This window comes from Chenopodium quinoa, unplaced genomic scaffold (genome assembly GCF_001683475.1).
Source record: "Chenopodium quinoa cultivar QQ74 unplaced genomic scaffold, ASM168347v1, whole genome shotgun sequence".
NCBI classification, from domain to species: Eukaryota; Viridiplantae; Streptophyta; class Magnoliopsida; order Caryophyllales; family Amaranthaceae; genus Chenopodium; species Chenopodium quinoa.
This window is the reverse complement of record NW_018743199.1, coordinates 1,526,987-1,553,657: the sequence shown is the minus strand read 5'-3', so window position 1 is coordinate 1,553,657 and position 26,671 is coordinate 1,526,987. Positions and strand designations below refer to the sequence as shown.

At 34.9% G+C, this 26,671-nt stretch overlaps 4 protein-coding genes across 4 annotated transcripts; 1 reads left to right on the top strand and 3 right to left on the bottom strand.

The window, feature by feature from the left end:
- Nucleotides 1–119: 119 nt before the first annotated feature.
- LOC110733390 (probable leucine-rich repeat receptor-like protein kinase At5g49770) lies at nucleotides 120–9,310 on the bottom strand. The gene is made up of 19 exons (XM_021913430.1): nucleotides 9,038–9,310; nucleotides 7,971–8,091; nucleotides 7,787–7,858; nucleotides 7,159–7,233; nucleotides 6,972–7,043; nucleotides 6,657–6,818; nucleotides 6,500–6,574; nucleotides 5,639–5,710; nucleotides 5,480–5,551; nucleotides 5,297–5,365; nucleotides 5,075–5,149; nucleotides 3,607–3,678; nucleotides 3,353–3,484; nucleotides 2,749–3,209; nucleotides 2,531–2,671; nucleotides 2,311–2,435; nucleotides 1,406–1,625; nucleotides 893–1,125; nucleotides 120–756 (listed from the first exon to the last, which is right to left on the bottom strand). The coding sequence occupies exons 1-19, from the start codon at nucleotides 9,117–9,119 to the stop codon at nucleotides 310–312; spliced, it is 2,778 nt and encodes a 925-aa protein (XP_021769122.1). The 5' UTR covers nucleotides 9,120–9,310; the 3' UTR covers nucleotides 120–309.
- Nucleotides 9,311–10,814: 1,504 nt separating this feature from the next.
- On the top strand, nucleotides 10,815–13,919 carry LOC110733389 (proliferating cell nuclear antigen-like). The gene is made up of 4 exons (XM_021913429.1): nucleotides 10,815–11,133; nucleotides 11,998–12,150; nucleotides 12,254–12,351; nucleotides 12,456–13,919. The coding sequence occupies exons 1-4, from the start codon at nucleotides 10,815–10,817 to the stop codon at nucleotides 13,005–13,007; spliced, it is 1,122 nt and encodes a 373-aa protein (XP_021769121.1). The 3' UTR covers nucleotides 13,008–13,919.
- Nucleotides 13,920–16,011: 2,092 nt separating this feature from the next.
- Nucleotides 16,012–20,668, bottom strand: LOC110733387 (probable sugar phosphate/phosphate translocator At3g11320). Its single transcript, XM_021913426.1, has 4 exons — nucleotides 19,730–20,668; nucleotides 19,129–19,232; nucleotides 18,764–18,992; nucleotides 16,012–16,714 (listed from the first exon to the last, which is right to left on the bottom strand). Exons 1-4 carry the CDS (start codon nucleotides 20,168–20,170, stop codon nucleotides 16,568–16,570), a joined length of 921 nt encoding a protein of 306 aa, XP_021769118.1. The 5' UTR covers nucleotides 20,171–20,668; the 3' UTR covers nucleotides 16,012–16,567.
- A 3,695-nt stretch (nucleotides 20,669–24,363) lies between these two features.
- On the bottom strand, nucleotides 24,364–26,617 carry LOC110733388 (60S ribosomal protein L35a-3). Its single transcript, XM_021913428.1, has 4 exons — nucleotides 26,462–26,617; nucleotides 26,128–26,356; nucleotides 25,989–26,031; nucleotides 24,364–24,597 (listed from the first exon to the last, which is right to left on the bottom strand). Exons 1-3 carry the CDS (start codon nucleotides 26,527–26,529, stop codon nucleotides 25,990–25,992), a joined length of 339 nt encoding a protein of 112 aa, XP_021769120.1. The 5' UTR covers nucleotides 26,530–26,617; the 3' UTR covers nucleotides 24,364–24,597; nucleotide 25,989.
- Nucleotides 26,618–26,671: the final 54 nt, after the last annotated feature.

The window sequence follows — 26,671 nt, the reverse complement described above, 5'->3', positions numbered from 1 at the left end:
CACCCAGTGCTTACAGACCTTATCTGAGTTGATTTTGTCTAAAATATGTTCTTTCAAACTGAATGGGAAATCACCCTTCAAAAAAAAAAAAAAAAAAAAAAAACTAAATGTTCTTTATTGTGTATGCATATGTATATATGTACAAGTAAAATAGTAGCACCTCATTTTATATACACAATAATAACCTATCAATATTAAAAAAAAAAAAAAAAAAAATGTAGTCAGAGAAGTCTAGTACACTCCAATACAAAGATCAATCAGAGTGGAGCAGTCAACAGATAGAATTTGTGACAGAATTCTCTGACTCTCTCATTTTATAAAAGGGCTGCTCATCCTGCTGTCCATGGATCCATAGCTGTTATAAGGATAACCACTATCTCTCGTTACATCGAAGCTAGCAGAGGTGGTAGATGATTCAACATCGTAGTACATATTACTTGCTTCAATTATACTCTCGATCTCTTTCACCACTTCATTCATTGAAGGTCGCTCATCCCCTGTGTCTTGAAGACACTTCATAGCCAGATTCACAAATTCATCTGTCTCAATAAGAATGTCTGAACGAAGGGCAGGGTCCACAAGGTTGTAAACGTTCCCCGTTTCCTTCAATGAATCCCTTACTACTCTCACAATGTATGTGTGTCTCTCCAGTGGCAACTTTCCAGTGACCAGCTCCAGCATCACCACTCCAAAACTATAGACATCACTCTTCTCAGTTAATATTTGAGTCATATAGTATTCAGGATCCAAATAACCCTGCATGGCATTATATCAAATGATCAAAACCACTGGTGAAACATATACACGATTGTAATTCACTCCTAACCCATCTTTCCTCTCTCGTCCATCTCATAATATAACAAAGATAATTGCATAGGCATCAAGGACTAACCAATGTTCCTTTAACTTGGGTGGCCACCTGACCCTTATCATCACTGAAAGGTATTGACAGACCAAAATCTGCCACTTTTGCATTCAAGTGATCAGTCAGCAATATATTATCTGATTTAATGTCCCTGTGTATGATGGGTGGGTCAGCAAGCTCATGCAAGTATGCCAGACCTCTAGCTGCACCAAGGGCAATATTTAGCCTCCGTGTCCAATCCAATCGAACTCCAGATTTCCCTGCAATTGGATCACAGGATTTTAAAGCTTCACCCAGGATAATATAAAGGCACGCATCAGTGTCTTATAATAGTACTCGGAAATCAGAATGACTGTTCATAACATTCGAAGGCTAACAATTTATAATTAAGTGATTGAGTACTAAATTGGTTGGGATGAAGGTTCATACTTCATATATGTAACAAAAATATACTTTTGTTGTTTAATTTAGGATTAGCATTATACATAGTCATACACAACTATTTGGAGTTTATCTGTCTTAGGTAAAGTGAAATTGTACCTGACAGAGCTGCCCTCAGGCTCCCATTCGGAACATATTCATAAATCAGCATCTGTTCACCCTTATCATAACAGAAGCCAGCTAGATTGACAACATTCTTGTGGTGAACCCTTGATAAGAGTTCAATCTCGGTTTTGAACTCCAATGCCCCCTGCATTGATCCCTTCTGAGCTCTTTTGATCGCTACTACTTCTCCAGTGATGAGTTTCCCCTTGTAAACCTGCCCAAAGTCAAATATCAATTATTCTATCTAGAAAGTTTCAAATTGATACATATCAACAAAATAAAGGAAAAATGCTTGATCAAGAAAATGTAGAAACCTCTTCCCAAAAGAACAAAAATTTATTGAATCATTTGAGATTCTACTGGCGTTATGCTAATAAGTAGTACTAGAGTACTTGCAGGTGGCAAGATGTTCAAGGTTCTATTTCCTATGCTTCGGGTTGTATCCTTAATCCATAGAGGAATAGAAGTTCTCAGATTGCCAGAGTATCAATTGGTGCGGTCTAACCAATTTATACGTCCATTATAAAGTATCCCATTTATTTTTTTTAAATATGTTGTAAGACTTCATTAGTTCAGATCTTATGCCTAAGATTTCAAAATTACAATGCAAAAGGAGATACAACAAGATATCAACTCTTGAAGCCGTGTGAAAAGACTATATTCTTCCTTTTGAGATAGTATTATAGGTTCGATAATTGTTACAAGAAATCTATGAATTCCTAATAGATAGACATTCTCAATGCTGTGAATAAAAAACCTAATGCACCAGTACAACACAAACACATAGTCATTTTCATCACGAGCTATGCCAGTCCATATGAGGATTTTCTGAAATAGATGAAGGTGACAATTCTCAAGACAGCCAAAAACTAAAAGAAATGGGAGATGGCAAAACTCACCTTCCCGTAACCCCCAACTCCAATCTCGCTTTCAGAAGAAAAATCACTGGTGCATTGTCTAACATCTTCAAATGAGAACCATCTGGCTCCCTTCACTTGAGGAATGTTACCTTTCTTCCAGGATACTGCGTTTACATAAAGAAGCAAGATTTATTAATTCAAACACATGAATGCAAAAAAAAAAAAGAAAAAGAAAAAAAGACACAGGGATTAATCTTACAGAAAGGATTGTTTAATTTAGCAGCTCTCTGGGCTATTTTCATTTGGCGATAGGCATAAACTCCAGCAGCAATTGTTAGCACCAAAAGCACAAAGCCACCAACTGTTACTCCTATAATAAGAGCAGTGTTCTTGGTTCGTCCTGCAGAATTTTTGTTTGAGCAAAGAAACTAAAATTCTAAAAGAATATCCTACAAAAAATAAAAAAATAAAAATTACCTGGAAAGTTATAACCCTTATCAATATAGTAATATGGTCCATATGGCGAATCAAAAACATGATTATTAAGGGCATTCCCAACTAAAGAAATTCCTGTTCGATTGAAGTAATTTTTACCAGGAGGAAAGAATGATATATTCAATACAAGGTACCCATTTGTATCTATCATTGAGCTCACTAAACACACTCTATCTATTGAAACTTGGGGTGAAAGAAGAGGTTGCAAAGTGTCGTTTAGAAAGTCATAGTAGCGCATGTTTGCCAGATCAGAAAAGTTAAATGATTTGAATACCAGGTTACCAAGGTAAGGACGTTTGCAATCAGATGGAATTATTGGGTCTGAAAAACAAGTTGGAGGGGCACATTTAAGTAGTGGTATAAAGTTTAAATATTTTGAAGGCTGAACAGTAGTGCAGTTTCCTTCAGCTTCTGGCCTCAGACAAAAAGGATTTTCATCAAGCCTGGAGAAATTGTACAATGTTCAATTAAATCTTAAGACAAAAAAGATAGTACTCTGTAATGTTTATCATGTAACAAAATTATCAGAATTCTAAGGTAAAAGGGAATCATATAAGGATGGAAGGAGTAGAGATAAAACACTTACAGAATGCTCTTGTTGTATATTCCAGAACTAAAGCCATCAATGGAATTATTCCGCAAATCCAAAAGGCGGAGATTCATGCTGACATTAGCTGGAATTTCTACAGTGCCATTTAGCTGGTTGTTATTTAGCACCCTATGGTCCAATATGAAAGTTCATAAGCCAAATTAATTTAAGAGGACAATAAAACAAAGTAATTTTAGAAAATGAGAAAAACCAAAAGAAGAAAGAAAAGGAAAGGAAAAGGGAAATCGTACACAGTCTGTATTTGAGGTAAGCTGAACAGTGTTGTCGATATATTCCCTTCAAGACTAGTGTTTGCCATCACTCTGCAAATTCATAGCCGATAGATTAGTAATGCAGGGAAAACTGACAATTTGCCTACGAAAATGTAGATGTGTTGCCAATTATTGTACTGATCTTGCATCCATGGTCACAACATCCTTGAAGATACCATCAATGATGCAGGACGAAACAAGGGTCCACCAATCAATACTCAAAATCAAAGTGAATTCTTTGTATTGCAAAATCTAGAAAAGAAATGTGATTGAGTCTCCTGAGTACTATTAAACTGCCATTGCTTTGTATCTAAAGACCTTAGAATCCTCAAATCTGATTGTAACTCTCATGGCCTTAAAATGAAGAAATATGTATCCCATTCAAAATGATTGATTACAAAAGGAGCCAAAAGACAAGAAGATTATTCAGTCTTTTGAAGGAAAATACAGCTTTTTCTTTGCTGCTTCAAGGCCTTCATATTGCTGAAAAGTTCTCATTTTTAATGAATAAGAAACACCATGATATATAAGAAACACCTTCTCTAATAGGAACACGCATATTCCCGTCACCATAAATCAGAATTTTTCTCAGCTTTTAGCAATGACGATTCTAGCATCATTCGTCTCTATAAATCAGAATTTTACCCATACCATACCTAGTGCATCTGATACTGCTCGTGCTCAAGATTGGTGCAGGTTCAATTCTACATAACTTTACGAGCTCCAATGCTAAGGGTGTGTTTGCAACTAGGCCCTCGGTGGCAAGGTATGTATATATTGGTCAGTTCATTCACAAGAATTGAGAAACTAAGGATAGGTCATTAACATGATCGATTTAGACAGCAGTAATTCAAAGCTAAAAAGTTTTCTCTCCAGTAATATAATTTAATTGGGCAAAGATATACGATCATGATGCACCCTAATACCCATTCATATGGTCATTCCTTATGTATCCTTAACATCAAAATGATCCCAATATATCTACTAAAGTTTTGCCTTCTAATGGTAGGGAAGAGGGGGGAGGGGGATGACTATATGGTATAATCACTTTTGGTTGATGTTGCCGACCCCACTTATGGGATTAAGGCTTTGATTGATTGATTAAATGGTACGGAAGAGAGGGTCAGATGAAAGTTAGAAGTTAGTACTACCCAATTAAGATACAAGTATGAGTTTTGTGTTTTCAGCATTTATAAAACCTACTTACACCCATTATTTCTACCTGTGTAAACATGTCTTGCTAATTAATGTGTTTTACCATTGTTTCCACTTGGTTAACTTATAATTATACTACCTTTGTTTCTTATTATGTGCAACAAAGAGACATAAAATATTATATTGTTGCACATAATAAGAAAAGGAAGTAGTATTACACAATTACAATTAATTCCAGATCATTCCTAAGAAATCAAAGTACAGAAAAAAGAAAAAGGTAGAAAAAACTCACAATGTAGTTAAATTTGGTAACTCCTCAACCCACTGAGGAACAGACGTTGCATCGAAATTATTATTACTCAAGTCTCTGCAAATCATAGGGGGCAATCAACTAAAATTCACAAATTCTAGCAGATAGCTTCAGAAAATATAAATTGTAATAAGCTATATTTTGATGATGATTCTAAGAACAATATGTCAAGCTACCAAAAGTTCAGATATTGCTACTACTCACACAAATGTAAGGAGAGTCATTCTTGTTAGATCAGGGATTGAACCACTCAAATTGTTGTTTGCCAGGTAGCTGTAATAAAGTACCAACAACCAAAGAAAAAAAAAGGACATAATCAATATGCATTTGAACTCATAAATCATGACGTAAAGAGAGTAACAAAAAAAAAAATCTCGAACTACTTACAGCTCACTCACATTAGTGAGCATGCTCAAATTTTGGGGTACAGAACCACTCAAGGAGTTCCTGTCCAAACGACTGCAAACCAGAGAAAAGTTAGTTACCCTGAACTGGTGTTAATTCTTTCCAGTAAACTACACTAAAAAAGATCTAATATGTACTCACATTACAGTTAAATTCTGTACAAGCCCCAATGTTTCTGGAATACTTCCATTGAGCTGGTTTTCATTCAAAATGCTGTTCAAGTCATTAAGATAGTCAATAAATTTGAAGTGTGAGAGCAAGAAGTTGAAAAGGTTTTCTCTATAAATCTATGATTAAGCAAATTATTGACTTGATTAAGGCTACCAGATCAATAAGGAATAAATGCCAGCTTCTCTGTACTATTGTAATTTCATAAGGACATCTATTCATTAACTCATTACTAATAGGTAAATCATGTGGAATTGCTATTTGGAAATACTATTCCACATTCTTTACAAGATTAGCCTTGTCTGCATAGACTGAAATCAGGGACTTGAATCACTTGTGTAACAGATTGGAATTTGAGATAAAAGAACTGAGAGCAGAAAAGGGCAATAATAAGATTGATCACAAAAATCTGATGTAATCTTCAAGCATTGAAAAGGCGTGATACACACCCAAAATACATACTAATTTGCTCCATGATTCATTTTGATCTACTTTCCTCTTTAGAAATATAAGTCTGACTTCCTTTCCCTCTCTCACCTCTAAGTCTCTAACTAATCCTCAGCTTCCTCCACATGCCATTCCCCACAGTACTCTTTGCTTTAGCTGTGTCATACCAACTTTCACATTCCATTTTGGAGTGCCCCATAGTGCTCTCTTCAGTTTTTCAGTATTACTTTTGCTCTCAATATTGTTATATAAATCCTTTGCAGTATACAACAAAGTGCTTCTAAACAAGTTATTATACAAGAAAAATCTACTTGTGGAAGAGGTCCCTGAATGCACATATTGCATTTAGTGATATAGTAAAATTCAGATATCAATTTCAGAACTTACACATGTATCAGGGACATTCCTGAGCTGAAAAGTTCACTTGGAATTTCACCTGATAACTTATTTCGTCCAAGATGACTGCACAGAGAACATATAGTTATTGCTATACGGAAAGAGAGAAAATTGGTAAGAAGTAGACTCTGCTGCAAAGAAAGCATACAAGTGCTTGGCCTTAAGCAGCTTATCGAGGCCACTTGTAGTCATGTTGGAAACTGGTAACGTTCCACCAAGCTGGTTTTCACTAAGATCAAGCCAGACAAGATTTGTGAGGTTACCAATGGAACGTGGTATGTTTCCACTGAAGTGATTCATATTCAGAAATCTGTGAAGGTTTCACATAACAAGGGTTAGATAGGAGATAAAGTAGGGTTGATCATAGTAAGCTAGTCAATCATCTTTACAATGGGATGTATAGGAAGATTGGAAATAACAAAATCAGAAAGGAGGAGGAGGGGGGGAATATGGAGACACTTACAAATGAGTCAGTTTCTGTAGAGTTACTATAGACTCTGGAATCGGGCCAGAAAAATTACAGCCCACAAGTACACTGCAATAAAAGAAGGCAATGAGATAAATCATAGTTTTTTCTAATTTCTGGAAAAAAAAAATAAAAAAATTCAGACATTATAATTTACAAGTATGAAGAAAAAAAGTATCCTTACAGGTGTACTAAATTTTGCAGATTCCCAATATTTGACGGAAGAGGGCCTGTCAGACCTCTGTTGTTTGATAGATCCCTATATAAGAACGATTTATCATTTAGTAAAGAGATCAGTTTCAGGAAGTTGAAACTCTTGAAGGGTGATGAAGAATAAGACAAGAAAGAAAGGGATGCTAATGTAACATGATAGAGTTCATAGCCAAATATGTGGAAGGGAATTTAAAACTCTGATGCACACCGCACATGGGGACTGAGAGGCAAAAGTGAGAAAATAGCCATGCATGCATTCCCAAGGCCAATTTCTAAATAATATTGCCTCATCTAGATAGACAGTGAGAACACATAAATAAAATCAGTATAACCCACAAGCTACTGGTCTTCAGTTGCATATACAACAATGATCTTTGATAATTATCCTTTAACTTGTTCTAAAATAGCTAACAGAGAATACCTAAAACCCATTTTTCCAATCAAAATTACCAACATCTCACCATTTGTTACGAAACTGCCTTAAGTAATCTTTCAAAGAAAATCACTACTTATATTATGTCAACCATTACTCAAAATTTAGCTGCAAGACAAAATAATAAGTCTAGTTATTTTAGCAACATAAGATTCATACAACTTACAAAGTCCGTAGTTCAGATAATGACAAGATATCTTCAGGAAAAGGACCTGCTAAATTTATGCCTGATAGTTTACTGCAATGTCAAACAAATTGGGTTAGTACTTAGTAGGGAAATGGGCCATATTTATCAAGTAACATACTTGTAACAACTGATTCACAGTTTATAAGTCAAGAGCAATACTCACATGCTAATCACACGTGAATCATTACAGTAAATGCCCTCCCATTTCCGACCACATGGATCCCCTTTGCCCCAATTGGGTGGTGTGTTTTGCCACTGGTTCTTGACAGATCTTAAAGCATCCACTGCATAAGATATCGAATAAGTATCTATATAGATACAATAAGAAAGATGATAGCATAAACCATGTAAAAGAAACTTTGAAAAAAATTGCTCAGAAGATATCTCATGCAATGCAACAATCAAAAGAATCTCTTCATATACCAATTCAATGTAAGCTGAGACGGTCCAGTATGAAATACAAGTGTCACAGAGTAACTTCAGGTTCTAATTAAAGAAACAACAAACATAGGAAAGCCATTTAAGGGAATGGATGTGTATCTAGCTGGTGATTGGTAAGGGTAAAGTAAGAGCCTCTTAAGCATAGTAAAGTGTAGAGTTGAGCTGATCTTTAGGAACTCTGTCGTAGATTTATTGCTTCGTATTCTATTAGCTAGAATTTGTAATCTTAAGAACTGCAAACATTTTCTACTCAATTCTGCAAACTTTTCCAAATAATCTAGCAATAAATTGTCTAGGATTTCTGCTATATGACAGTTTCAATAAGAGGATCCAAAGCTACTACACAATTCGGTTCATATTCAGCATATTAGTAGCACTGACCAAGAAAGAAAGTTGAAAGGCCTCGTAACCCAACCAAGACCATCCATATTAGGCTGTGGGAGTAAATAGTTCCAGCAAACATGATCATATTAAAACACAGCTCCTGAAAGCAAAGGCAATCCAGACAACTATAGATGCATTAACCAGCATGAAACTACACAAGGTGAAGCATGCTTTGAAGTACACCATCCTTCCAAGTTCCAACTAACCCACTTAGCAACCTTAATAATGAGCAACTCGAACCCCTAACTCTTCAAGCATGAAAATTATCAAAAAAGCCGAAAATCCAGGAACAAAATCACAACAATTGCAACTTATCATAATGGAGAGACACCACTCATTAGTTCTCAATGACATGTTAAGAGCAAGCAAAAGGTGCATAATCACAGGTTTGCAATCAAAACTTACAGTCACCAGAATCTGTTTTTGCTATTACAACACAATAACATGAGCATAAAAGCAGCAAATACACCAAAATGCCTGAATTCATAACTCCAGGTTGCCTATTTGTCTCCACTTTCTCCTCTCAACAATCAACATACACAACAAATTTCTCTTGCCAATTAGTAATTTAAAAAGGCGCTCGAAATAATCAGTAAAAAAGAAGGCAAAAGCTAATGATGATTCTTTCTTTATTTATTAGTAATTAGTAATGTACTTATTAATTATTATCCAATGCCAACCACCCTAAAGAAATTACAGAAAGGAACCTCATAAAAGAAAAGAACTGACTTTGTCAAAGTCAAAACTCAAAACCCATATCCAGAATTGTTCAAAACCAAATGGGTTTTACTCAGATTATAAAAAACTATGAAGGTGATGTAATACTCCGTATTTGATAACTCAATAGACATGGTCAAATTATTTCAAATATTCTAATTATTTTAAATTAATTTATGGTAATGACGACGGGACAATTTGACAACTATCAACTCAAGGTTAACATTAATATGAAAACATGGAAAGTGGGTAAATCGTGGGTGAAGCGTGGGTTGAAATTGTAGAAACATACCTGAAAATCTGAAGCACGAGAAAAGGGAAGAAGATGAAGAAAGACATTATGTCAGCTGCCTTAGCCCCTTGACTCTTTCTCCTAAAGAAGAAAAATCTTTTTGTACAATTATAGAATTAAGGCTTGAAGCCGTTAAGGCACGTATATGAGGGAGGAAGACCCAATTTATGAAGCCCCATCTATACCATATTACCATAGATCAAATGATAAATCAACAATTTTATCTAGTCATTATAACGTTTTGTAATGAAATCAAAAATAAATAAATTTACCAAGGTGTAATGAAAAATGTTGATTTAATTACAAAATTGTCACAAATTTTTTTAACTATGTGGTCAACTTGCATTTTCTATATAAAATGTTAATCCGTATTATATCAATTAGTATGTCACTATGTAATTGTACGGAGTACACAATCATAAGAAAAAATAATTTTCAAATTAAAGATGACATAAGAGTTGTTTAATCACCACTCACCGTCGTAAATGTTAAAATAATAAATTGGTAGAAAGGTTGTACAAGAAGTTGCAAATCAACAAGTACTCCATATGTATGTTGGTTAATGGTTTAGTTTTACACTTTTAAGGGATGGTATACAAAACTTCCAATCAAACATCATAAATAGGGTTCCAGAACATTGATGGAAAATGAAAAAATGTTAACAAATAGCAATTTGTATATAAATCAACTTTTTTTATATAATCTAAGCGCATAATTATTAATTTTTTTACTAAGATGCCATACAAATTGCTAAGTAGGACTTCCTCAAATCTCAAATGTGAATTATGTCACTACTTTTTTTTGACAGGAGAATAATGCCACTACCAAAACTTGTAAATATACATTAAAAAAAAATTAAAAAATAAATAAATAAATAAAACATTATTGCCGAATTTTAGTTTTGGAATTCAAACGAACACCATAATTACCGTGAGAAACCCAAAGAAGAGAAAAACCAAAACTTACCTAATAAGACGCCGTTGATACTGTTATCAATATTTTGGCGGGAACCATTTCCCGCCAAATCCACTCCACTACCCACGTAAATATATAGCACGCTACTTTTCCAGGGTTCCCCATTTTCCCCTGCTCCCACACTCTCCTCTCTTTCTCTCTCTTCAACCTTCAAGATTTCAAGAAAATCCCCAATTCCTCAACAAAAACCCTAGAAAAATGTTTGAATTAAGGCTAGTACAGGGCAGTTTGCTGAAGAGGGTAATTGACGCCATTAAAGATCTTGTCAATGACGCCAATTTCGACTGCTCTTCCACCGGATTCTCTCTCCAAGCCATGGATTCTAGCCATGTCGCTCTTGTTGCCCTCCTCCTTCGGTCCGAAGGGTTCGAGCATTTCCGGTGTGACCGAACCTTTTCCATGGGTATGAGCATTGCTAATATGGCTAAGATGCTCAGGTGTGCTTCCAATGATGATATCATTACCATTAAGGCTGATGATGGCACTGATACCGTCACCTTCATGTTCGAGAGCCCTTGTAAGTGTTACTACTTTTTATTAATTCAGCTTCTTTTTGTTTCGATTTTGGGTCTTAATTTGTTTTTCTGGCTCAATTGGGTTTAAATTGGATTAGGGTTTTGGGAAATGATAAATTGATTAAGGGTTGTTCTTGGATTACATTTTGACGATTGATATCAAGAAAATGACTTAATTTGCTATGGTAATTTTTTAGTTAATAATGGCAGATTGTACTGTATTAGGGTTTTGTTGCCTCTTGCATTCATTTCTGGATAGTCTGTTTACCCTTTTACAGATTAAACGATAATGCATAGGTGATAGAGTGTGATAATATTGCTGGTTTTTATAAGATTTCATCTTATAAATGTGGGAAGAATCTTGGATTTCAAGTGAAAGGAGTACTTCTTGAATGATTATGGCTTTTGGGGTTAATCTTATCTTGTTATTCCAAACCATTGGTACACAAGTTGATTGTCTTAAGTTATCGGTTTTTAGGGCTGACACTTGTTCGGTCAATTCATTGAATGTCGTAATTTCCAAAGTCAATATGTTTGAATTAGTTCCTGGAGTTTGTAATCTTTGTCTGAATTTTATTGCTTTGGTTTGATTCACAGCAATGTTGGATCTCTTTATCAGTTGTTCAGCATGTGTTTTTAGTAGAATGTGTTTTGATTTTCTTTCTTATTGTCTTGTAACAAATTGCACTATGAATTGCAATGATCATATGCTAGCAATGTGATGAATGTAACTTATATGCAGTGTCAGACTGTAAGTGTCTTATCGCTAACAATTTAACAAAGTATCCTAAATAATAAGTGTTTCCCTTGCTCATACTGCTATCCAAAAAGTATTGACTTTGGTGATCATACACTTTGATGTGCAGCACAAGATAAGATATCAGATATCGAAATGAAGCTGATGGACATTGACAGCGATCACCTGGGGATCCCAGATGCTGAATATGATGCAATTGTTCGAATGCCATCATCAGAGTTTTCTAGTATTTGTTCAAGTCTTTCCTCGATTGGTGATACTGGTAAGATGGACTAATTGCATTTGTATATAACTAGTGTTGCTTTCTCCTACTGCCCTTCTCAACAGAGAAAGGTTTGCTAACTTCTACCCACTTGTGGTTGTAGTTACTATCACTGTGTCAAAGCAAGGTGTTACTTTCTCTACCAAAGGTGACATTGGATCTGGGAACATTACCTGCAGACAGAATTCCTCAACAGAGAAGGTTGGTCTTCATTTGCAAAAATTATCGTGAATTAGGAATTATCTTGGTCAGTGAGGAAAGTTTATCGCTTATGCGATCTCATTATTTGGTTGTTGTTTTGGCAGCCAGAGGAAGCCACCATCATTGAGATGAAGGAACCAGTTTGTTTGACATTTGCTCTCAAGTATATCACTACCTTCACTAAAGCAACCTCGCTGTCCAGCCAAGTGACCATTAGCTTATCCTCAGATATGCCAGTGGTGGTGGAATACAAGATCGCTGAAATGGGCCATGTCAGGTACTACCTGGCTCCTAAGATTGAAGAAGAGTTGGAGACCAACCCTCAGCCTGAAACCAGGCCTAGAACACAGCCTCCTGCAGAAAACCACACTAAAACCGAGGCTCAAGAAGCTGTGCCTCTGACTATAACGGGCACCAAGCAAGAAAACGGAGAAGATGATGAAATTGTAGAAGATTATGAAACTGTAGAAGATTCCCAGGTAAAGATGGAAACTGAAAGAAGAGCTGAAGAACCTAAAGGGGAGAAAAAGCCAGTGAAGTCAGAATTAGTTACGGATCAAGACTTCAAGATGGAAACTGATTCTGAGGCTGAGATAAAGCCTACGACAGAAGCAACCCAACCAAAGGCGGAAGTTGAAGTTATGGAAGTGGAGTGATCTCTTTGAGCTGAATCACCTACCTATATCTTTGATCTCTTGAAACATGTTCATAGTAGACTTAGTAGGGATTTTCGGCAGCATTCTATCCGGCTGGGTAGGTTCTTAGGACCGTTTTGGCATTTGATTTGCTTTGATAATTCTTGGTCCTGAAACCATTTTGATGTAAATCGGTAATTGGTTGGATAGAAGTAGAAATTTAGGGCTTTCTTCCAAGAATTCCCTTCACTTTTGTAGTTGCTGTATGCTACCAGAAAAACAAGGAATTGGTGCAGCAGGTTTCTATATTGAATGGTCATTTTACTAGTAATATTTTTATTTGTTTTCGTATATCTGAATTCTACCTATAATCAACGATATTATAGAATACATTTTTGCCTACCTTGGAAAGGGTTGTCCTGAAAGATATGAATTAAACAAAGACATGAATTAAACAAACCATATATTATTAGTACATGTAAGTTAAGAAGAGCAAGAGAAATTAAGACCTTAGAAGAATAGGAATCGTAGAAAACATTTCGGCAATTTTTATTTCCGGGCCAAAAAAAGTCAAAAAAAATTTAAAATTGAAGGCTAATAACATCCACGTTTTTTGAGAAAATCTTAGAGAATTCGAGGCTCAATTTCGAAAAGTCTTGAAATTTTGGGGAATACATTTTGGGGACATATAATATCGTTTGGAACCATATATGATCATTATTTGTTGTCATAATGTTAGTGGTAGACACTAGACAGGAGACAATGAAACAAGTGCAAGTTGTAAACTGGTAAATCGGCTGTTAAATTGGATGGTTGCACTCAGTCAGGTGGACTTCTGGAGGGTGTTAGGGACCATCGTAAACATCACGACAATTTTTATTTTCAGGCGAAAAAAGTAAAAAAAAAAAAAAAATCCAAAATTGAAGTCTAATATCCACGCATTTTGCGAAATTTTGAAGGTTTCAGGGTCCAGTGTCGAAAAGTCTTGAAATTCTAGGAGATACGTCTCGGGATCATATAATGTTGTTTGGAATCATATATGATCATTATATGTTGTCATAAATATTCGTGGTAGTCTTAAGTTAATGAAATCAATGCATGTTGTAAACTGGTAAATTAGTCGTTTAAAGGCAAATTGGATGGTTCCACCCACCCAATTAGACTCTCGGAGGGCATTAGAGATCATGGTAAACAATTCGACACTTTTTATTTTCGGGCGAAAAAAAAGTAAAAAAAAATTCCAAAATTAAAAGCTAACATCCACGGTTTTTGAAAAATTTTGGAGGTTACAGGACCCGGCGTAGAAAAGTCTTGATATTTTAGGGGATACATCTCAGGGTCATATAATGCCGTTTGGAACCATAAATGATCATTATTTATTGTCATAATTGTTCGTATTAGGTTTGAGTTAATGAAGTCCATGATTTTTGAGAAATTTAAGAGTCTTCGGGGCTAGGTGTCTAAAAGTTTTGAGATTCTAGGGAATACATATCGTGGTCATATAATTTCGTTTGGAACCATATATGATCATTATTTGTTGTTATAAATGTTCGTGGTAGGCTTGAATTAATGAAATCGGTGCAAGTTGTAAACATGTAAATTGGTTGCTTAAAAGCAAATTGGATGGTTTCATCCACCGAATTGGACTTTCGGAGGGTATTATGGTAAACATTTCGGCAATTTTTATATTCGGACGAAAAAGTCAAAAAATTCAACAATTGAAGGCTAATATCCACGCTTTTTGAGAAATTTCGAATGTTTCGGGCCCAGTGTCGAAAAGCATTGAGATTTTAGGGGATACATCTCGGGGTCATATAATGATGTTTGGAACCATATATGATCATTTTATGTTGTCATACATGTTCGTGGTAGGCTTGAGTTAATGAAACCGGTGCAAGTTGTAAATTGATAAATTGGTCGTTTAAAGGTTAATTGGATGGTTCTACCCAACCAATTAGACTCCCGGAAGGAATTAGGAACCATGGTAAACATTTCAGCAATATTTATTTCCGGGTGAAAAAAAAAAAATCAAAAAATTTCTAAAATTAAAGACTAATATCCACGCTTTTTGAGAAATTTCGGAGGTTTCGGGTCAGGTCAATAACAAATCGAGATGATTTCGGGTCGAGTTTATAGCAGGTTGGGTTAAATTCGGGTCGAGTTGAATCTAGGTTAGATTAGTAACAAGTCGGGTTAAATTCGAGTTTGACGGGTTAAAACGAGTTTAGGTCAATTTCGGTTCAAGTCGAGTTCGGTTCAGGTCAATAATTTACGGGTTACATTCGGGTCGGGTCATCTCCAGGTCAGTTCATGTTCGGCTTCGGGTGTCACATACCCGGGTCAACTCGGGTCTAGGGTTGGTTTCAGGTCGGGTTTGGGCCACCATTTTTTATTGTTCAAATGGGTCGGTTAATAACCGGATTTGAGTCGGTATTTCGGGTTGGGTCAACTTTTGATAGCTCTACTTAGAACGTAAACTATCTTCTCCGTTTATTTATAAAATCGAAACATTTCCTACCTGGATGATTTTTATTTTTATTTTTTTTTTGGACAAGAGCTAACAACGAAGGGACAGATAAACAAAACAAACAACAAACTAAAAGGACCAAAAAAGGATATCACGACGAGCTTTCATCGCTAACCATTGAGCCGGAGCAACCCACTGTCGCGGAACCTTCCAAAGTTCGCATGCAGAATAACAGTCGGAATACCTGGATGATAATTGATTAGATTGAATATAAACTGTCAGCTTTCTTGTTGAAAACTTGTGAAGCAGCAAATTGTTTCTTGCCTTGATTAAAATAGTGTGTCCTTCGTTATTGCATGGAATTTACATCTGAACCAAAACAAGGGATGGAAGTGCCAATAATCATGGACCAAAACACAAGTGAAAAGGCAGGCAGACAAATATCCTGATGATCAGACATACGAAACCTGGAGATCTGGATAAAGAAACTTGTACAATGAGTATATTCTTGATAGAATCACACCTTACTAGCAGATATGCCAGCAACTTTTAAGAAAATTTAACCGATGAATGTATTTCATTAATTACTCAATTTGAACTGTCAAGGACAGACGAAACCTGGAGATCTGGATAAAGAAACTTGTACAATGAGTATATTCTTGATAGAATCACACCTTACTAGCAGATATGCCAGCAACTTTTAAGAAAATTTAACCGATGAATGTATTTCATTAATTACTCAATTTGAACTGTCAAGGACAGACTGTATAGAGAATGCAATTCTACAACTTTTTGCTAAAAGAATACAAAATCTTCCCCCCCTCAGAACCCAATATAAGCAAGAATAAAGAAACAGCAGTTGCTTATTGCCTTTAAATTTCCTTTTTCTTTTTAACCCCTACATATTTAGTTGACTAACTCATCTGTTGTGTTGATATTACAAGCAAAAACCCATCCCCATAGACTTACAGGGGAGAATCTGAAATACAAAAGCTGAACCTTTGGCTCCAATTTCAAGTGTATTGTCAACCCTTTGCTTCGTGATGTCAATTATGTTCCCCGGAGGTAGGAATAATAAACGCAAAACTATGTCCTATCATTTATCTCAGCTCGTTCATTTGCTTCTTTTCTTTGCTTCACTATAAAGAATGACCCCAAGGACAGTAAGGGAGTAACCAAGCATCCCGGTAATTGAGACAGGGTTTTTAAAGATCAAAATTGAGACTACAACAGCAACTGCTCCCTTTGCATTTCCAAGGACCTGGCATAATAAATAAAATTTTATTATTGAACTGTAATGGTACAATAAACGTAGACATAAACAGTCAAAATCATTCATATTGGAGGCTTAGGGTTAATTGATTAAAAGGCTGGAGATTGATTTTAAGCGCAAAACTGCAAATACCCGCCTTGAAGGATTAAAAAAACCAAACTAGAAACATAACCGTGGATTAACACAACAGAAGCTTATGAAGTTATGAGATACTGAAGCTAAGCTAACTAAAGACATTCATACATTTTAAAAGGAGATGTTTTATGGATGACAAGGTATTTTAGAGGTTAGAAAAGCTTTCTACTTCCAACACAGAATATAAGTGCAGAATAAGTGACATCCAAACACAACATTCACCAACGAGGCAATGAATGATCGGCCAACGTTATACTGGTTTACATGGATGCAAACAGCAGACAAACACGACAATAGATATTCACCACAATACAAAATTGTAATGTGATCACCAAACATTTTCTCATGAGCCATATATCCATTCCGTGAGCAAATCAAGATCAGTAACTTGTAATATGCCATAAAATATTTTTTTCGCTCCTCCACCCACTTCCAAGCTCCAATAACTATATCTACCAAAGGAGCCTCATATACATCCACTTACAAAACAGAAAGGAATTGACTTTAGGGTCAAGGTTAACGCCTTCATTTCATCTAATGATGAAATAACCCATTATTTGCCAACAACATGATTTAAAACAAAAGAAGAGCCTAAATGGAAGAAAAAGGGAAAGATTCACAAATAACATGAACAGACCACAGCTGCAATGATCCAGAATTCACACAAGTAGATTTGTAAAATGCACTTGTATATAACATTTAAGTTAGAATTTAGAATAAATTATTACCTAATTCAACTACTATGTGACAGTAATAAGAAGAATGGCAACACAAGTTACCTCTCTCATTTTCAAGAGCATAATAAAAGCTACAAAAGATCACTAGGAAATTCAGCCAAGCATCTTTGTAGTTTGTATACTGCCTCTATTCCGTAATATCTCTCTCTCAGCCTCTCTTATGAACTTCTATTAGAGATGAGAAATGAAAAGGACGAGTAGTAGGGGATTGTTAAAGACGGGGGGGGGGGGGGGGGGGGGGGGGGGGGGGGGGGGAGTTTGGTTGGACTCTAGTGAGACTGGCTATAGGTGACTTGATAAAATTGAAATTCAAACAGGTAAATGCCTCATTCAGATCATTTTCATCAACATCATCTCAAGAATGACTTCAGGATGAGTTGAGTATGGGACCCAATGAATAGTCCAACAATAAGACCAACTCAAGGTCTCGAGCTAAATTGCATATTCTAAATAAAATATCAAACAACGAAGCTCCAAATTTAGATATTATGCACAGAAACAACTTTGTCAACTGCTAAATGAAAAGGATTAATGGAGTGCAAATATTCTACTCTTACCCGTTAAAACATTTGTTTTCAATCTTGACCAACCGATACATTAGTAAACATGCAAGAATTAAATTGGTGTGGTTGCAGTGAGATTATAAATAACGTACAACAAGAGATTTCCTAAATGCAAACTTATTGATTCAATATTATCCATGCATTTATAACTATCACAAGAGCACCTATACGTCTACTATAGTAGGCTTGCACCTCCAACAATGTTCAATCTCAAATCTAACAAGCTATGTAAGTTTTCTAATCATCGGTAGATGAAAATAATTTTAATACTGTCCCAAACTATTATTTACTTAACATAACTGCAAATCAGACACCCACTTTGCTTGCAGCTCAGGTAAGTTAAAACACATGCATGCATGAAGGGGCATGGTAAAAAATACAGCCTCATAATCTATGTTTAGATGCTGTAGGTTCAGATCTCAAGGATTGGTTCTCAGAAAGAGAAAATGGGGTATTTAACCAAACTACACATGAAAGAATCTTCGTCAAGAAACAAAACAAGTTCACGAACCAGTAACACAAGGAATCATATCGTAGCAGCATGCAATCACACGATACAACATTCCCACCAAACAATGGTAGTAAAAATCTCATTTGCATACCTGGAGAGTCAAAGCACTGGTATGTTTAGTGACCAGGAAGTTGGTCAGATTCACAAAGTATGCCAGAGAAGAATTGAACAATAGGTACCAGACAATCCTGACATCTTCCCTAGCAAGTGCCAGTGTAATACCAACCACATTTTCTTCCATGAACAGTGTTGCAGGGAGAAGGAAAACCACAGCTATGGGAGCCATATAAAGGAGGAGGTTCATAGAATTGAGCTTCTCCCTAAGCAAGCATAATAGATTATAATTAGTCTCCAAGGAACAAAACATACAATGACAAATGTGGAGCAAATGAGCAACTCATCAACTATAATGAGAATATATAAACTACAAAACAATGAAAAGGATATGCTCATTACCCTTCAGATGATAGCAAAATTCCCTGAACCACTGACTTAAGAGCTCTGGCAGCAGTTGCAGCTACGCACATTAAAAATCCGAAAAGGTGGAAACTCGGTTCACTCTACAATAGTCCAAAGCAACCAAAAAAACATCAACCACTACTAAAATCAAAGCATCATCTATAAACAGCAATCAGAACATCTAAACATTGAAAGGCAACCCAATACCCAAAAATTGCTTTCGAAACCCAATCAGATCAATCAAACAGCTAACATCTACTGTATTAATCTATATGTCACTTAATACCTCACAAATTTTAGCAAATTTACCAATAAATCAGTAAAGCTACAGCTAATGCCTACTTCAACCACCCAAATCCGATTTATAATATTCAATTTAAAACAAAACAAAAAGCACCCCTAAGAAAATACATTAACTTCCTCCAGACATGAAAGGAAAATCAGCCTAACTAACACATCCAATTTTTGTTATTCATTGACAAATTAATGTAATTTACAAAATTCACAAATAACCTAAAGCCACAATCTTTACAGGACAAATCAACAACAATTTGCAATAAAATGAAATTGAAGTTGAAATAAAGAAAAAAGAAATTACCCCACTAGCAATAATAACTCCAGTAACAACAGGAACAAGGGTAGCATAAGTAAGCCAAGCCTCCCTCTTAAATGTCATAAGATAAGCAAAAACAGCAGTGAAGAAAGGCGTAGTTGCACCAATTGCTTGATTAAATGAAACAGGAAGATATTTCAATGAAATATTGCCACTAACAACAGAAGCACAGAAAATAAGACTAAGAGCTGCGATCTTAAAGAATTGAACTCGAGATCGGATTGTTTGCATTGGCACCATCTTCATCCAAGCTATAGCAATGTAGCTCAGCAATGAACAAGCAGTCATATGACACATAGTAAGGAAGATCGGGTACTTAAACCCGTAATTGCTTAACAAATACTTGTTCAGCAATAATACCCCAATATTTGATGAATACCATGCTGTTACCAGCCCTATTGTGAAGAATCTGCTCGTCGTTTTCATCTAAATTTTCTTCTGAATTTCAGATACCTCGTATTATTGGTTAATTAAGACCCGGAAAAACGACGAACTAATTCAAAACCCTAGAAATTGTTTGTGGATCTTCAATTTTTGCTAGAGATCTGACATTTTTGAGGGAATCGAAAATTCGAAAAGTGAATCGAACAGCAAAGAGGTTTGATTGCTGTAATTGTACGAATCACATTAATCAACCAATCAATCAAGTCGAAAATCTGAGGAGAGAGAAAATTGAAGAAATTGAAAATGGGGAATTTGGATTGTCGTAGGTTGAAGAAGACCACGAGTTTTAGGGATAGTGAAATGGGAATGTGAGAAGAAGGTGAGGGAGGAGAGAGAAAGTTCGAAGGTGAAAACGCGTTGATTGTGTGTTTGTAGAGAGAGAAAGAGGAGAGAGATTGAAGATATTGGCAATGGCGGATGATGGGTGAGTCGTCGGTCGTTTCTAATTTTATTAAAGAGAAAAAAAAAGGAAAATATTTATTTGTAGAGTCGTTTTCTGTTTCTAATTTTTGCTTATTTTATTTGTCCTTTACTCAATTACTCTACCTTTAATTTATGGAAATTTATTGGTGACGAAAATTGAAAATTTATAAATTTGAAAACACTTGAGATAGTGAAGTTTAGTTTGTGTTCTCTAACAATTTAAGGGTGTGAAATGGGGCCAATTTTGTGGATATTGTGTCCCACGTTAGTTTAAATCAAGTTATAAAATTGAATATAGGCATGAAAATACAGAGATAAAAATGTAAAAAAAATAATAATAATAATATGGCACCCACTTGCTTCACCCTTGTATATTTAACAATGTCTTTGAATATAACTACTTGTATTTTATATTTTCACATGTGATTCACCACTGCGGTAAAAGAAGATTGGTAATTTAAAATAGCGTAAGTGGACTTTAAATGTGTCTTTTTGCGTAGAATAGGGGTATAAATGCAAAATTCATATACCCAATCAACACAAATATGATAGGACAAAAAGAAAATGAGAAATGGAATTGAGATTATACTAATTTGTAAATTTTGTAAGACTTTAGAGTTAGTGCTAATTTCACTTTATAAAATGTGTGTTAAATTATCAAACAATTGTGTTGATCAATATTCTAAATTACAATACGGAGTACTTGATTTGGTGTTGCATACTTGAATTTGGTAGGTGTTAGAAGCAAATGAGTGAGATGAGTAATGGATGGATAAGGTACTTATGCAATTCAGCATTTGGGTAAGGGAACAAGTCTGAAATTTAAAGAGTATTAGCATTTGATTGTTTGAAAATCATCTTCTAACCCTCTCCAATGATACATAATTAACTTATAAGGATTAATAAAATACAAAATTATTTGCTTATATAAAATTCAACTAAAATGGTTGATCTTAACTTGCCAACCAATTGATAAATTAATTATATTATTTATTCATGAAAATTGTATAAATTAATCATACAAAATACATACATATCGGCATCCACTTATTTTAAATTTCAATAACTAACCCAATAAAATAACAATTTTTCAATATTATTTTAGAAATAAACACTTTGCAATAATTCTCATTGATTACTTTTTTATTTATTAGGTGTGCACAATAAGAATGAATGAACTTCCACTAATCCGCCATGATCTACCAAGTATAGTTCGACTATATCTAAAATATTGAACTTTAATAGCTAAGACATGTCAACATAAGCTCTAATATATGTCTTTATATTGGAGATAATATTATACTCCAACTCATTTAAAAAATGTAAAGGTAATAATCTCATCATTCATTTATTATTTTAATTCTCGACATTATTTGAGTGACTCACCCAACCCTAGGGAGGACCAAGCAAATGTGGAAAATTAACAATTTTTGAAGTCTTATTTAAGTTCGTACCATGACTAAAAAAGTAGTCGCTTTAATTTATTAAGTTTTCTACGATTCTCCCACTAACAATTTATGGGTCTACTACCATGTGGATTTACAACTTAATTTTTGCTTTAGTGATAATTTACCTTATTGTTTGCAAATGTCATGTGATTGAAGATGATGATCCACTCAATTTCATACTTTACAAGTTTACATATATGGATATACCATAAAGAGTGAAATCAGTTTCGAACAATTCAAGGAGATCTTTATGATAAATTAATCAATTGTTTAAGTGTATGATCAAGAAATATGGTAAACTATCCTAGATATTTTGATTCAAGATAAGCACATAATTATAGTTTTTTTTTTTTTTTTTTTAAAGAAAGCACAAAGAGATTCTTGTAAAATAAACAGAAATTTTACGAAGTACATAACCATAATACTTCATAAAATTAACTACAGTACTTTCTTAAGCAATGATTTTCCAGGCATGCCACTATAAGTTCCTAGCGAAGTACTTTGTATTAATTTTATTTTTATGGCTGCTTTTATTTCTACTTTGTGATTAAGGACCTGTTCTCATTGACTGAATTTAGCTGAACTAAACTGAACTGAGCTGAGCTGAACTGAAATGAATGTTTTATAAGAGAAGGAAATTAGGAATTGAACTGAACTGAACTAAACTGAGCTGAACTGAATTGAACTGAAATTCAATTTGTTTGGTAAACGGTAAAAACATATAAATAATAACCGTATCATGAAACTTAAAACAAAGGTAGAATAACCTATTAATCTAACTACTTAAACCTAATAAAATAACCATTTACCTAACCATCTTTTCTATATTCTTTGTCACAGAAAGATACCCATTAACTAACTTTCAAACATAACAATAATTTGTACTCGTATATAGCCTTTTTTGAAAGGCCAAATTCCCAAGGGTGTAATTAGTACAGGTACTACGAATATAAAATAATTGGAAGGACGCAACTTGACCCTTCTTAAATAAATCAAGAACAAACAGAAATCCGATACAAGGAACACATGCACATCATGAATCATATACGTTTTCTTTTACTTTCGGTTCATGTATAATTATAATTTATTTATTTTCTTTTTTGTAAAAATGTGTAATTATAATTTAACAATGTCATCTAGGTAAGTTTTCATGTAGTCCTTGGAATTTTTAAATTTAGAAGAAAAATAATGATGTGAACATGCCCTTATTTATTGACATAAATTGTGCAAACATCATACTCGTAACATACATGCACCTTATACTGGACTATCGACTGGGTAGTCATGCTCACACAGTCACACGATTTGTACCAAGTATATATTCCCTCTGATCCTTTTCTATTGCTCCACACATGGGGCTGCAAGTAAGGTTAATGAGGAGAGGGAAAGAAAGAACAAGTGCGAGTACTGAAATTTCTAGCTATATATAAGTCAATAAAACAAATCTCAAAGGAGCACTCTAAGACTCCAAGTAGAGTATAAGGCAAACAAAAAAGGGATAGAAGAATACAAGATCATTGCTCACAAGTAACAATAGTTGCATCAACTTAGCTTTTTAAAGTGACATAAGGAGTTACCTTACTCCCAAGTTTATTTCATGTATTTGTGAGACCATGATTTCAATTACTCTTTCTTATACTGAGAAGTGCGTTTAATTGTGTTAAATTCAGAGTTTTTATATACTATACTAAGTTACTTAGTCTTGCGCATTTTCTGTTTTACAACCAAAATCTGCTTGACATAGCACAACTCAAATGGCATGGTACCAATGATTGTGTCATTGGAACACAATCAGCACCCTGGAGACAAGCTAGTTTCATTTGACATGAAACACAAATCTTGATATTAAAACACTAGGTAATTTCCACAAAATTAACCTATGAACTGGAAGATGCAAGCTCACTAATTACAAAGCTTACAGCCATAGAAGTACTCCGTATACAACTTACAAGGGACACTGAATGATCAATGACCATTTTCTACCACATAGAAACTTGCGCTGACTCTAATTTCTCAGTTAGATGAGTCAACAAAATTGGGCACACAGTTCGACTTAGGTCATTCTAGCATTTGAGTCATGCCAAGTAAATATAATCATGAAGATCAGATATTGGTTCATGTCTTGGGTGGGAAAATTCTCTTAACAGACTTGCTTTTTACAGCTCTAGACGAGTGCTCTAAAGTTCTACTCCATTGCTACACCCAGCTTACGAATTAGCAGTTACCTACCAAAACCAGTAGTTGTAGCACATAAAGCAGCAAGTATTGGAGAGACTATGTAGATCATCACAAAATGAACAATCATGAACCATGAAGCAAGCGATCATAAATATCAGCAGTAATATACTAAACATATCAATTTAGACCCAAAATTTCAGATGTCAGAAACAGGTAAATCTTCAATACATCCTAGTGCAAAAATGATGACCACATAACATACAAGTTAGAAATGTCAAGAAAATGGCCCTTCTTGGATTTCAATAGAATAGCTATCCTCCAACAATTCTGCACTTCACCATCTCTTCTCATTGCTAATTTCTGCAAGACAATTGTTTATCAAGTAATTAGCCAACAAATCTTGTTATGTTTATAAACAGAAATGAAAACAGAAACTCCAAAATGCAAGAATCTACTAATAAATCATACAGGGTATCACTCTATAATAGGTTCATCTGCATATAAATAATACAAGTATACAACTGGATAATCATATTAATGGAGAAGACTAATAAATTCAAAAGTGAAGGAATAAAAGAATTTAAGTCGGGCACAGATCAAGAATGATGGGAAACCTAAAGGCAAACATGAATGGCAGTAGAAAGTGAGCCAGGGTTTCAAAAACGATCATCCTCTAAACAGCCAAGAGGCTTATCACAACACTACATAAAACAAGCCAAACTCACTAATCACTATAGTTAATAAAACTATTCTTGACCCAAGAAAGTTTGATTTCTAACTCGAACAACAGCATTTCAGAAATCACATCTATCTATTTCTACTTGACACTACAAAATGTCTTCACTAGTTGTGGTTCACTGGTTTGTGGAAGTGTATTTGGAGAGGTCTTTGGCTTTTAAATCAATGAACAATGGTTTAAAACTATTGTCAAGTTAGTGCCGCAACTCTTTCTACATAATTAACCAAAAAAAAACATCTAAGGCGATCTAACAACTTGGAACATAATCACACTGATAAACTACCTTCTTCAACAACTCAATTATAGATAATCACTACAATCTTTGTTACAACTATCCTGCCTTAGGACTTAGGAATGTCTGAAGTTACAGCTTTAAACAACAATTTCATTAGATCTAAACAGCTCACTAATCCATTCAACTTAAAATTTTATAATATTTGATCAACATTCGGTAATTTTAATTCAGGACGCTCCCATGACTTAGAGCCTAGTTACATATACATATTAAGCTCCTAAGTCCTAAACTAAAATACTGGGTTTTCTACTAGACTATAATGACATCTCAGTGTATTTTAACAGGATTAAATGGTACATTTATATTCCCAAGTACGGAAGTACCTAATGCATCTTAGCACATGATCAGTCTTTAATAGTTTCAATCCTGATATGCACTCATCTCTCCAAGCTCCAATGAAACACCAATAGATACAAGCATAATTGGCACTACTGTACTAATATTTCTACATGAAACCTTCTACTATTGCGTACCACAACAAAACGATAAGAATCAACAACATTTACACTACATTACCCTAAACAGTTTGCAATTGATTAACCCCTGATCATCACATTAGTCACAGAGCATATCCAACTAATGGGCTAAAATTTCATTCACATAGCATACATAGAACTGCATATTCAATATCATTATAATATGCCAATATAATTTACCATCAAAATGGATAAAGCTGCAATATCATAAACTATAAATGAAATTAACAATAACAAATACCTTAGATATTGCTGGGGTACATCATAACCCTAATCTTGTCACCCTGCAACAACAATATAAACAACTAAATCAGCAAAAAATCAACTTTTCAAACAACTTTGAATCAAAAAACAAAGAACGCAAATAAAAATTGATTTACCATGGATTTAGGAGGAAGGTTGGAGGTGAACTTAGCACGAACAACACCACTGTTACCATGAGGTCTGCAAACCTTGCCCCAAATGCAACGATAGTGGGACCCATTCTTCTTAGTCTCAGCCTTGTAAATGTAAGCCAATCTCTTACCCAAATACCAGGCTACTTCTTCTTGAGTGTTAACTCCTTCAATTTGAACCAAAGAAGTGTTTGGGTACTGGTTCGACTTTGACCTAATTACAGAACACAACAATCAAAACCCAGATCAAATTTTCATGATTTGAGAAAATCAAACAATACCCAGTTGAAGATTTGAAGAGAGAAATCTGGGTTATTACCTCTTGTAGCCGAGGATTGATCCACGGACATAGAGCCTGACGCGCTCGCCTTGACGACCCTTCACCATTTTTGAGTTTTTCTGGCGGTTGAGCTTAAGATTGCAGGGGAAGGGAAAGGGGGAAGAGGCAGGGGCTGAAAGTTTAAGAGGAGACGAAGCTAGGGTTTAATTAGGGTATTGGACTTTCAATTGGGCCTATTCGGTGGGTTTA

What these genes read in the sequence shown, in the direction of transcription:
- LOC110733390 (XM_021913430.1), bottom strand. Translation starts at nt 9,119, where the DNA reads ATGAATTCAGGCATTTTGGTGTATTTGCTGCTTTTATGCTCATGTTAT. An exon ending in CTCACTAATGTGAGTGAGCT is followed by an intron (nt 5,366 to 5,479) that starts GTAAGTAGTTCG and finishes ACTTTATTACAG; the next exon opens with CTACCTGGCAAACAACAATT. An exon ending in CCTGAGGGCAGCTCTGTCAG is followed by an intron (nt 1,126 to 1,405) that starts GTACAATTTCAC and finishes ATCCAATTGCAG; the next exon opens with GGAAATCTGGAGTTCGATTG.
- LOC110733389 (XM_021913429.1), top strand. Translation starts at nt 10,815, where the DNA reads ATGTTTGAATTAAGGCTAGTACAGGGCAGTTTGCTGAAGAGGGTAATT. An exon ending in CTTCATGTTCGAGAGCCCTT is followed by an intron (nt 11,134 to 11,997) that starts GTAAGTGTTACT and finishes TTTGATGTGCAG; the next exon opens with CACAAGATAAGATATCAGAT. An exon ending in AGAATTCCTCAACAGAGAAG is followed by an intron (nt 12,352 to 12,455) that starts GTTGGTCTTCAT and finishes TTGTTTTGGCAG; the next exon opens with CCAGAGGAAGCCACCATCAT.
- LOC110733387 (XM_021913426.1), bottom strand. Translation starts at nt 20,170, where the DNA reads ATGAAAACGACGAGCAGATTCTTCACAATAGGGCTGGTAACAGCATGG. An exon ending in GAGTTATTATTGCTAGTGGG is followed by an intron (nt 19,233 to 19,729) that starts GTAATTTCTTTT and finishes GGACTATTGTAG; the next exon opens with AGTGAACCGAGTTTCCACCT. An exon ending in ATTTTGCTATCATCTGAAGG is followed by an intron (nt 18,993 to 19,128) that starts GTAATGAGCATA and finishes ATGCTTGCTTAG; the next exon opens with GGAGAAGCTCAATTCTATGA.
- LOC110733388 (XM_021913428.1), bottom strand. Translation starts at nt 26,529, where the DNA reads ATGGTGAAGGGTCGTCAAGGCGAGCGCGTCAGGCTCTATGTCCGTGGA. An exon ending in TCAATCCTCGGCTACAAGAG is followed by an intron (nt 26,357 to 26,461) that starts GTAATAACCCAG and finishes TTCTGTAATTAG; the next exon opens with GTCAAAGTCGAACCAGTACC. An exon ending in ACCTTCCTCCTAAATCCATG is followed by an intron (nt 26,032 to 26,127) that starts GTAAATCAATTT and finishes TTGTTGTTGCAG; the next exon opens with GGTGACAAGATTAGGGTTAT.